This window comes from Pieris napi, chromosome 17 (genome assembly GCF_905475465.1).
Source record: "Pieris napi chromosome 17, ilPieNapi1.2, whole genome shotgun sequence".
Lineage (NCBI taxonomy): Eukaryota > Metazoa > Arthropoda > Insecta > Lepidoptera > Pieridae > Pieris > Pieris napi.
Genome location: NC_062250.1, coordinates 4910601 through 4923454, shown reverse-complemented (window position 1 = coordinate 4923454; position 12854 = coordinate 4910601). Strand labels below are relative to the sequence as shown.

At 32.5% G+C, this 12854-nt stretch overlaps 1 protein-coding gene across 1 annotated transcript in view; it reads right to left on the bottom strand.

The window, feature by feature from the left end:
- The window catches only part of LOC125057882 (LIM domain only protein 3), a 58519-nt gene extending 48604 nt beyond the window's left edge, over positions 1-9915 (bottom strand). The window contains exon 1 of the mRNA XM_047661812.1: positions 9676-9915. Within this exon, the coding sequence (XP_047517768.1) occupies positions 9676-9681 (6 nt within the window). The 5' untranslated portion in view covers positions 9682-9915. The remainder of the gene's footprint in view (positions 1-9675) is intronic.
- Between the last annotated feature and the right edge of the window lie 2939 nt (positions 9916-12854).

The window sequence follows — 12854 nt, the reverse complement described above, 5'->3', positions numbered from 1 at the left end:
ACAACGATACGTTTCATATTTGACGTCAATAGTTCTTAATACAGATAACCCGCTGAGGGTCGCGGCATCCTACGTTATATTTACAAAGAATTCTGGTATTACACACACCAACACCAACTGTTTCATTTCTGTTCTTCTTCTTATAGTGCCATCTCCTTGCGAAGGTTGGAGATCATCATGGCTAGTTTGATATTGGATGCCGCGCTTCTAATGACTTGGTGCTTTGACCAAACCATTGTCTCAAGTTTTTCAACCAGGACGTGCGTCTGCGGCCAGGTCTCCTTCTACTTACCACTTTGCTTTGTATGATTAGTTGAAGGAGCTCATATTTTTTGGAGTTACGTAAAACGTGTTATGTTATGTTCATTTCTGTTACTGGTCAAAATTGTTAGAGGGCAGTAAATAACAAAAAGGTATAAAAAAAATAAAAATGCGTCTAACATAACCGAAGTAAAACTAAGTGTCTAACCAAAAAATGTGACGATCGGCCGAGTAATAATATTTTGGATCACGCATCAAATTTGGTTACATAAACTAAAATCATGTATTACACCAACTACGAAAACTCATATCGCGCAGACCGGACATATAAAGACCACTATTTAAGCCTCGGCTTGTTTAAGCTATCCATACGAATATTACGAATATCCTAAGCGCTAAATAACCTGCATGATGCATCATGAGCACACCCCTACATACACATCATCACACAACACAGCCAATAAGTATTTTCCCTTTCGTAATTATTTGAACGTTTTTGTATGTATTATATATTCCATCTTTGGCTATATCTTTCGTATAATTGTTATTTGTTACGAAATATATAAATAAATGATTCTTTTTATACTTAAGTCTCATTTAAATAGCCATTGACGGGAGTGGCACAGGGAGTGCTAGAAATTTCTCGTTTCGGCAGCCAATTCGAGTTAAAGCCCTTCAAGAGAAGAGCGTACCAATTCTTAAAAGACCAGCAATGCACTTGCGAGCCCATGGGCATCAGATGAATTACCTGCCTGTGTACCTTGTTCTATAGAAAAAAGATATTTTGGATCGCAGAGCCAGCAGAATGAGTGAGTGTAAGGGCTGAATAGGCTGATTAACAATTCTACACCTAAAACAAAATGAGGGATGAACAGTTATATGGGAACCAAAATTAGAAGCATAATGCAACCTATGACGCATCACGCAGTCAATAACTAGTTTAATTTGCTCAGATTCCTCACAAAATGTTGTTTTACAAAAACTATCAAAAAAACAATAATAATTCAAAATGTGCAAACTATGTTTATAAGAAACGTAAATTAAATTACAAATCCACTCCACAATACGATAAGTGCCAGTTTTATTTATTTAGCGTTTGAATTTTCCTTTACAAAAAAACATACAATATAATAAATTTGCAAAAGCAGTTTAAAATGTCGTCGCTTAAAAATATAATATTTGCATTTTAATTCCGTAAACACACGACCTTTGACGTAAATAAGTCTAATTGAGTTAATGAAGAGGAATTTCTTAATTGGTGTTTGTGAGCTATGGGCACACGTACTGTACCGAAACCGGTTAATTACGGACGATAACTCTTTAATTAACCTGCCTAATAACAGAGTATTTGCATCCGAGCTAACACAGTACCGCCAATTAGTCGTGTTATTTAAATTTTTTATTATTTTTTTATTAATATATTGTTACGATCAATTAAGATTATTCGAATAATTTAAATATGGAAATGCAGTAGCTAGCAAAAACTATATGACTTTTTTCTATAACCGGAAATAACTGGTTCGGATCCGGACTACATTTTCGAATTCAAAGTAAGTACATATACTACTTTCCTTACACAAATGCTTGGGTGTTAAAAATTTCCACCCAGTATTTGTGTATGTCGACAGATGACTGAAAGACTAAAGTTTTTCACGATATTTCTCCGTAATTAATAAAAGAAATACTTAATTATGGACTAGTTCTTCTAAAGGTCTAAGAATGAACAGCTATATAAAAAAGGGATATTTCATTAATTTTCATTATCTTTTGCGTTCCGACGGATAAATACTTAGGTATTACACAATTAGGGTACACTAATTAGCATAAACTTATAAGTGCAATTAGGATAAATAATAATAATAATATAGCCTTTATATTGCTAAACTCTGTGATCTGTGGTCTTTAATATATTTCCACTCCAGTATATCTCGGAGTCCATAGTGCCATATGGCAAAGGCCTCCTCTAACCCTTTTCACTGTTTTCTATCCTTTGCGACTCTTCTCCACTTGTAACCTGCTGTTAGTTTCAGTTCATCCTTCCTTTTACGTTGTCGGCCTATTCTTCGTTTTCCGTCATCAGCAAAAAATAAAGAGCAAAGGGATCGACCCTACGACTTAAGGGATGAGAGTCGCACGCCGAAGCCACTAGGACAACACTGCTCTAACACAAATAACAATTAAAATTAAAATAAAATATTGCAAGTTTATAATAAGCTATTATATTAATTTAATTTGGTTCCATTTAACTTTTTATTTAATTAATGCTTCCCGATATTGCTTCACAGTACATGTAGTCTGGGATATGTTATTGTTATGTAAACTGTTTTTGGAAATAAATGATTATTATATCCATTAGACGTAATGGTTTTGTATACAAACAGTACGTCATAGTCACGCCAAGAGGTTATCTGGCCACAAACCAATGTACCAAGACTTTCCAATTATGTAAACTATGCCGTAAAGATAAGTTAGCTAATATGTTTGACAATTGACTTCTACTTAGACGTACATAATCTATGGGTATTTTTAGAAAATGTAGATTAGATGTGTTTATGTTATAAAATAATAAAAAAAAGTTTATAGTGGCTTATATTTATGATATGTACTACAAGAATTGAATTATCAAAAATATTAACCAAAGTAATGCGTGTTAACGTTGTGAATAGATTTAAATAAAAATATTGATTTTTATTTAAATCAGTGGCGCTACAACCTTTTTAGGTCCGGGGCTCAGCTATTTGTATCTGTATCATGACTTTTTGTTAATCTTATAGGCAAGTAGGTTATCGGCCTCCTGTGCCTGACACACGCCGTCGACTTTTTGGGTCTAAGGTAAGTCGGTTTCCTTCACCGTTCGAGTGATTGTTAAATGCGCACATAGAAAGAAAGTGCATTGGTGCACAGCTGGAGATCGAACCTACGACTTCAAGGATGAGAGTCGCACGCTGAAGCCACTAGGCCAACACTGATGAATTGATTTAAATATCTATGTTTACCTGTTTCTTAATTCATAGATAAATATTAATTAATTGCAAGAACAGATTAGACAACCGATTAACCGCGTTTTGGATCTTAGATATTTTACGTGATAATTTATAAACGTAATGACATAGAAAGCTCTAGAATATTCGCTGATATTGTTTCAGCATGTTCAACGAAAGCTTAATGCAAGTAGAAGACAGCCCTGTAATTAAATAAGTAACAAGAGGAAGCGCAACCGCCGCTGAAAAACAAGCACCGACTACAACCTAATTACTAGTGACCTTCAGGGCTGGCGATAAATACTTTTTATTCCCGAAATGATAAGGAAGGAAGTAATTAACATGTCAATTGAGTGGTATTTTTAGCTTGATATGTAGATAATTATCATGAGTAATACAAATTACGCAGCGCTTGATATTCATTAAACCTAACGGCGCATATGACGCTTTCAATCAATAAGTTATATATAGTGCTTTTCATGAAAGAAGTCCCGCGGTGATTTTTGGAACTAAATTTGACAGGTCGGCAATGTTGTCATACGTCGATGTTATCAAGTTCGTTTGTTGTGGTAGATTTTTGTGAATTTTTAACTAGCTTAGTGCATTTTAAAGATTAATTACAATGCCAAAAGTTGTAAAAAGTTCGGCTCGAGAAATGATATTAAAGGTGAAAGAGTTCTGTGAAGCGGAACATAAGAATCAAGGTGTTTTAATACCACTAAACAATGTTCAGAAGAGAGTTGCCGCCATAACAGGTACTTTTTAGAGTTGCCATTTAATATTTTTTTGCTGTATTGATGGGACTTTTATGATATAAATTCATTTTTGCGACAAAATTGAACAAATACATAACGTGATGAAACTAGGTAACTGAAATTAAAACATATATTACATAAGCATTATAAACTTAAAGTTATTATTATTTTTAATTGTTCATAATTTAATTGCAGGTGTGTCAGAGAAAACTGTAACAAGAATTACAAACGAAGGTATAACAGCGGCGTGTACTTCGAAAAAAATTGTAATCCAACAATTATGCAATAAAACTCTGAATAAAAAATTGTATTGCTTTTCTTTACCCTATTTTCTCATCTTTTTCCTGTAAGTAGGTAGAACACCGCTAATATACGTAAATAAAAATATACTTTTTACATAACAGAATATTGTTTCATCGAAGTATGCAGAAAATAATATTTTGATAAATTACATCTGCTAAATGTAAATAAAATAGGTAAATTGTTTACTCATAAATGGCAACATTACGTCATGCGATTGCAGCGCCGCGTCTGGGGGACTTCTTTCATGAAAAGGACTATACGGGAATTTTAAACTTACACAGAGTAAGGTAACGTTTATATAATGACGTTTGTTCTAGCTACCATAGACAGGTCACTACATGCCACTATAAAATGACAGATGATAAATAGTCTTGAAACTACATAATATATTAATTATTTCTTCCTCTTCTGGTGCCTTTCGATTGCTGGAGATTGGCCGTCAGTGTCGTGAAGCCTGTCTTCTCCTGCGCCAGGTTGCGAATGGCGTTTTCCTTCTACCAACACGTCTCTTACTCTTGATTTTACCCATTATTCAATTAAAGGAGATGTTAGCGCTCATGACGCAACACGTGGCTCTGGTACGCAACTTCCTGTCGTTTAATGTTTCATTTGCATAACAGTTACTTCCAAGTTAAGCGTATAAAGTGCTGTATATATTATAATTTTCATTATTTACGCGCAATTGCTAACAAATTTAAATCGTTCTTTGTTCTAGACAAATTGAGAGGATTTATTTTAACTTAATATACGCAATGTGTGAACCCTAGTCCGCCAAGTGTTGCCTGTGCTAATTTGTTTGCAATACAGGAAAGAGAAAACCATGGAGCGGACCAATTAGTGGGCCCGGTGACCCCGCGTCAGAGAATCGCTAATGACAACCCTACCGCGTCGCCACTGGCCGTATGTCAATTTCCCTTATTAAAATGCCTTATTATGTTAATTACTAGTTACATAGAAAACTTATAACAATTTAAAATGAAAGTTACTATTAAGTTTTCATATGCTGATGTCACTTTTAAATTGAAGGAAAATTATTTACAATTCTTGTTGTGTTTTTAATGAGTGAATACTTAGCATATAAATTAGGTAGGTGTAATACAACAAGTATAATTAATGTATACTAAGTAGTAGTCTGACAATATCTTGTACCACAGTAGCTAACATAAGGAATCCATCAGATACCGATTCCATTTTTAAAATTTAAAATAAGAACAAAAACAAGTTCTAGATTTAATTTTAGTCGTGAATAAAATTTATATAATACTTACTAGCAGACTCGGCCAAGCGTTGCTGTGGCTAAGGTTTTATAAGGTTCTATTGTACATAGTGCTCTTCAAGGGAAATGGTAGGCAACCAGTCATGGGGACCACCATGCTTTTTTGTTGCTATGACATTAAATTGTAGCTTAAGTGAAACGTTGGTACTTTCAATACAGCGCCATCTGTTAGAATTGTGACTATCAAATAATAAACAAATAATTTGCAATAAAATAATATTGCGGGTATAAATTAAGATGCAAGCTAAGCTATCCTATCTTTTAAGTTAGATCAAACTGCACACTGTGTGCAAATTTGATTGAAATCAGTTGAGTAGCTTAGGAGTCCATAGCGGACAAACAACGTGACACGTTATTTATATATATGTATTAAGATTTAATATTTAAAAATGGAACAATTAATTTTTCAATATACTTTGTAAAACCGCTCTGGTTTTGAAACGTGAAAGAAAATTACAAAACTGTAATTTACGAAAGGAAATTCTTAATTTGATTGAAATGAATCTATAAAAAAAATTAATGAGAATAAATAAATGAAGCTCAATTTTAGTAATAATGGGTTTAAAATGACGGTCGCGTGATTAAGTTAATGTAACCTAAGCTGGGCGAGGTCGGAACTCCAAGTGTTAAGTAAAATTTTTAATCAAACTGATTGAGATTACTTGAAACTAAAACCATAACGCAATATTCATCGACTTATATCCGCTTGAGTGGATATAAAATTTTAACTCTTCACGGGCGGCTCAATATTTTTGACAATTGACAACATTATGTGCCTGAAACACGTAAGTTTTTGGGTCTCACGAAAATAAATATGCATCCGGAAATCAAATATTCTAAACTACATAATATATTAATAATGTCTTGATAAAACTATGGTTTTGAAACGCACGTTCTGTTTCCAATAACCTTCATAATTAAAGATTTTATACAGTTAAGTGTTACGGAGGACTTTTACTCCCATAGCTTACAGGACGGGACAGCTACCAAAAGGCAATTTAAAGGCAAAGGCAAGTAGGTGATCAGCCTCCAGTGCCTGACACACGCCGTCGACTTTTTGGGTCTAAGACATGTCGGTTTCCTCACGATGTTTTCCTTCACCGTTCGAGCAAATGTTAAATGCGATCGAATCTGCGACCTCAGGTATGAGAGTCGCACGCAGAAGCTTGGCCAACACTGCTCTAACTATATGAAATACGTGATTATTTATTGACACATAATAATCCTATGTAATTAATATTAGAAACGCGGTCATCATGAGCGGACCAATGATTAATTTATACTAACAGCGTCGTTAATTAAAACGGGTATATTAATTGGCTGAAATTAATTTGTATGCAACAAATTTTATACAGTAGCAATGTATGCCTAATTAATTTATCTATTTAATAACAGTGTAAACAAACGTGTTTTTAGAAAACATGTTTAGATAAAAACAAAAGACGAAACAGCGTTCCTTTTGATTATGATTAGTCAGTGTAGATGACACTGGAGATTAACAATCATATCGAATGTATGTATAATTTATATTTAAAATATTAATTCATGTCTCATTTATATTTGTTAATTTTCGTAATAGTTATACAATTGGGATAGGGAAAGCTAGCTTTTTAACAAACGCTAGGAGAAAAAGTTCGAACATTTAAATTTTGACTTATTATTTACCGCAAATTATCAATAAGGAAGACCATATCAATAAGGATTACATATTTTATCTATGGTATAATAGTAATGCCTCCTGCTGATAGAGGACAAATATTTGTTTTTAATTTATTTTAATATTTAATAATTAGTTAAGATGTCATGTGGAACATGGTGTAATGGTTGTAGCTCTTTACAAATGTTGTGTAAAACAAAAAACTTGGCGATTAAAAAGAGTGGCGGAGAGTTTATTGCCAGTTCTTCTCTTTTAGGTTAAAAGAGATTTTCGGACTTATTTAGAGACTAACATATTCAATATCAACTTTTACATATAATTTATATTTAAATGTATTGATTTACAAAACAAGCTGTTAAATTAATTGTAAGTTCACAAATTTAATGAGTAAACTCAAAATAAATGGCCATTATTCAGCGAGATAAGAAATAGAACACCGTCGTTTAATTGTCGCTAGTAATTATAAGAGCCAGGCAATGTTTATAATTAAAACGAATGAGGCATGGCACTCTCTTTGGCCTATGATGTACCTCTAATGAGGCACTTGCTAATTAGAGAATGAACAAGCAGGATACGCCATTCTAATTGGCTTTCGGTACAACGCTACGAGCTCGGCGAGTAACATTTTTTAAGAATATAAAACTATTCGTTCGGTTTTTAAATTACTGATGAAATTGTTGAAAATTGAGAAGGTTGGTCCGCGTATTTACGCTTTGTTATAAACAAATATTAAGCAGTACTTCGACGATTTTCTTTTGTTTCACAATTTAAGTTAATTGAAGAGTTAAAGTTGCGTGTGTGTTTGCGCGAAGTACGGTCCGTAGGTACGGACTCTATGGGCAATGAATTGGTACTGGCTGGACAACATAGGAAGCCGAGGTTTGAAAAAAGAATAAATTAAATGTTATCGGTCGATTCTCGCCGGTTAATTTGTTACGTTACTCAACTTAAAAAAAATACTCGCCTTGGCTACGCCTAGTATCTTTATTGTATTTATGCTGATAAGGAATTCTAATTAAACATGTCTTCCACTATTTAACATATAATTTTGGTGTGAGGTAAAGAAGCGAATGGAAAAATAAAGCTATGGATAGAAAACTTTGGTAAACATGAAGCGGGAAGGGTTTCCGAATGGTACTGAAGGAAGTTAGGATATCGAGTAACAAGAAAAAACAAATTTATATATAACAAACCTTAATATTTTGTGGTGACCATTTGCAAAGATTCGAAATAAACGAGGTTTAGTTTTTATTATATTAACAGATAAATCTCAGGATAAATTTAAACCTAATTCAACTGAATAATTTGATTTAAATCATCGTACAATGACATAATCTGAACCGATATCGTACAAGCGAAATAAAACTTCGACGAATGTTAATGGTAGAGAGTTACAAAAGTTGGCGTCTACAAACATCGCGACTTATTAATTTCAATAATATCCTTTATTAAGCATACCACCGCATCAAAGAATGACCCACTACCTATATTTGTATAAATATTAATCTTAGATCAAAGATAAGGTTAATATAATTTGACATGATCAGCCTTTTAATAAGCGTCATTGGTAGAACAAATGAGAAATATTAATCATACAAGACGTGAATTGTACAAAAGCAAATCACCTCATTAGTTCGTCTAATGATAATTAAAATACTTCGACTGATATAAAATGGATACGAAAACACAAATTAACAGGAAACATTATCTGTGGGAGCTCATTAGTGTATAAAGAATTGCTACTACGCTTAATTGGCAATTTCAATAATATTTTCATAGCTTTCAATTATTTTTATTAGCTTATTAATTATTACTCGCATTATGAAAATAAATTATAAAATCTTTGTTGTTTATTAATCTTATAATCTGTACTTTGTGTTTTACGTTTGATTTATTATTTACTTAAAGTAATATTATGTATGGTTTCCAATTATATTTTTAATTGTTGAACTATTCTAATTAGTTAGGTAGGTTATTCTACAATTATTATAAACTATTTGTTTTGTGAGAAAAACTTGCACGTTGTGTATAGAATTAATTCTTATTAGACTTTAGTCTTAAATTAAATTTATATTTTAAATATAATCGAGTGCTATTTTTGCTTTAGTGTACTGTATAATTACAAATGTATCAACTTATTTCCAAATATATACAAAAAACTCAATTTCCAATTTAAAACTATTTCTCAATTATTTTGAGTTCACCTTCAATTATTATACAAAAACAACTGGTGGTATTAAAATGAAATGGTAGGGTGAGACGGTTACTGTGTATTAATTATTCCGCTGGCAGACACAATTCGTATTAGACTATTTTCATTAGTTTTTCAAAGGCTGCACAGCAAGCATGGAGATCATTAAGCGGCCTCTTCAAAGCTGTCGCCGCATTACACTAATTGACGCAATTAGAGGGATTGCTGAACGGAAATAAAAGTCGGCTCACCTTCATGAAACGCCGGCCCGCCAATTAGCCTAGCTCTTAATTAGCCTCTTCAGAATACTCCAGCCGTCGATCAGTCTTTCACTTAGTTAATTTCACAGCACAAGAGAATCTTGTTCATATTCAAGTGCGTACAAAGAACATTCGACACTGCACTAAAAGTTTTTTCGCGATCGTCTTTGAACAATATCGCGTATCACGAAACGTGCACACGCCACCGCCGCTGGGAAGCGAATGAATGAGCCAGCTATAGCGCCCCTGTGGCACTGTGCCTTTCCTTTTCCTGAACGTAAGCTCCACTATTGCGGAGCTTTTCACGCGAAGCTCGCTACGCACTTGTAACCTTTTGCGTCTGGAACAACGCTTAGCGACGTAAGTGGGCAGATCGTGCGGTATTGCATTTAGGCCTAAATAAAAACGATTCTGAATTTAATTACAATCGGACGATAGCTTTTAACTATTTAACGATGTGTGGGTGACGTTTAATGTAATTTAAAGAGCTTTGTACGGTACCTTGTAATGCGAATAGATAACAAAGTGGATTTTTTACTAATTACGGATATATTTGCGTCTAAATGCTATAAAATAAGATAAACTACTCGTTAAATTGATAAAATCCCGCATTAAGCGTTGTATATTGAAATGAAATTGGTACTTAACGCGTTAATGACGAAATTGCTTTTTATTTTTAATTGCTTGAAGTCTAGAAATATTAATAAGTCTCAAAGTATTAACGCATATTTATAAGAAATTGTTTATCTGGACTGATTAAACTGTGATGGGATAATAACGTTAGTATAATGAATATAAGGAAAAGAATGTTAAGGAAAACAAATTTAATAATAATTTCAGATTTTTAGTACGTTTATGAATATATATACTAGTATTTCTGCATTTCACATTTAATTATATGAGCTATAGACGTTTTTGCATTTTAATATTATTTATAGTATAACTAATAAATTTAAAATAATACTTCCACTATCTTAAACAATGAGCAGTTACAGACGATTAATTTTAGATGAGACATATGAATAATGGCTCATGTCAAGCGAAAAATATTAATAATTTTAAAATAGAACAAATTTACGCGTTTTATTACGGCATTATGTATAGTATACTTACGAAAAGAATGTTTAGTTATTCCGTAAGTTAATTTAATTCTAGAAAGCAAAGATTATCAGCCACTATCAATAAAACAGGTTGACACCAAGCCGTTACCGACGGGACCCTTATGCTAAACTGCACTGTATTCTTAAGTTCATTGACCTTTACATTTCTATTATGAATCTTGTGTTTAAAAAGTCGAATATAGAAACAATATATTAAACGGATGCAAGAGTATTTATATACTTCAATTATATGTTATATTATTTTTTTTAATTCGATTTTAATTACACATCAAAAATAAGAATACAGACTGAAGACACTTTACTTTAAATTATGTAGTATCTTCACCAAAAAATACGAGCTACTTCAACTAATTATACCAGGCTAAGAGGCAGATAGAAGGACACCTGGCCGCAGACGCACATCTTGGTTGAAGAATCTTAGGCAATGGTTTGGTCAAAGCACCAAGTAATCGTACAGATGTCTACAAAATTAGAGTAGCCATGATGATCGCCAACCTTCGAAAGGAGATGGCACTGTAAGAAGAAGATCTTGTCTATTACACTGACATGAAATAAATTATTAGGTTTAGGTTAGGTTCTGTGAATTCTAATACTTCTTACTTCAACCTAACTATTTTTTTTTCGCCTATGGCGCAGGCTATAGTATTTCGACCGTAGTGCCTAGTCTATCGTAGAATCAATCTAACATACAAAGTAGAGGGAGAAAGAATTTTGTTAAAGTGGTCTTGTCAATTGTCAAATATTTAAATGGTAATACTCAGTGCCAATGCCACAATCAAGAAAGTAATAAATTATGACATGAATATAAAATGGATTACCCTTTGTGCAACTTGTTAGCCGTCTTTTCATACGTCTCTATATTAAATCAATTAAACCCCTGCTCAAAGAACGCCATTAAATGTGATTTATAACTGTTGTACTTAAATTTGACTCAAGTAGAACGTGATTAGAATGTAAAAATTATCATAACGAAATCAAGAGTTGACCAAAAACTGTTCTTTTGTAAAGACTTCAAAGAATCCCGAAAAATGAGGTAAACAATTCGCTTGCCTTTTTTAAACATGTATGACTTGTAAAATCTCGCATAGATGAAAACAAAATTAGTCTTAGAGACAATTGACTTAGTCCTCTTTCTCAAATTATGTGTACAATGAAGGTTCATAATGAAGCTAAAATTATTCAATTTGATGTTGATAGACAATGTACCTATATTTAATTTAATAATTCATATAAAATACCTATATTACAGTATTATACGTCTATAACCATAATATATTATACAAATTGCTAAAACTATAGATTGCCGCCATTTAACGCAGATTATAAAACACTGAACACCATAGAGCAATATTTTTTGTAAACAAAACACTAAAGAGTCCGTGACCTAGCTTTTACAGACCCACAAATAATTTACAAATTTTACGGTAAATACTATTTTGATTTCCTCCTTATTTATAACTTTTTTTCCATAAGGTTGATTAGCATTGTATACCTTTGATTGTAAATCATGTTTCTAGTAATAAAGGAAGCTGTAAAACATGTGTATGAGATGAATATTGAATAGTCAAAAATCTAAATAAATCGAAGTAAACGCCTTATGCTCTGACTTCTGTATCAATTTGCGATCCATTCAACGAACCCCTGCCATAGTGATGCCTAATTAAAATATTTATCGATAAATCTAAAGATATTTTATCGCAACAAAACAGTGTTAGCTTAGTGAAAAATCGGATAGTCAAAGCAATGGCACATTTACGTTTATGAGGAGATAGTTTTATTCAAGTCCATCCAGTTATTAGAATTAATGACGAACAATAATTAATAAATACAATTAATAATCTAACAGTAATCGTGTACAGTACACAACACACAACAACAGTACACTTTATTGTTCAACAAATTTTCTTTAAATGGACTACAATAAATTTTGATTACATTATTTATTCTATCAGCAAAGTATAAAAATATAGAAAAGGGTCATTTCTGATCTGGTTTACAGAAAACCCTTAGAAATAACAACCTATAACACTGTTTTAACTATACCATTGA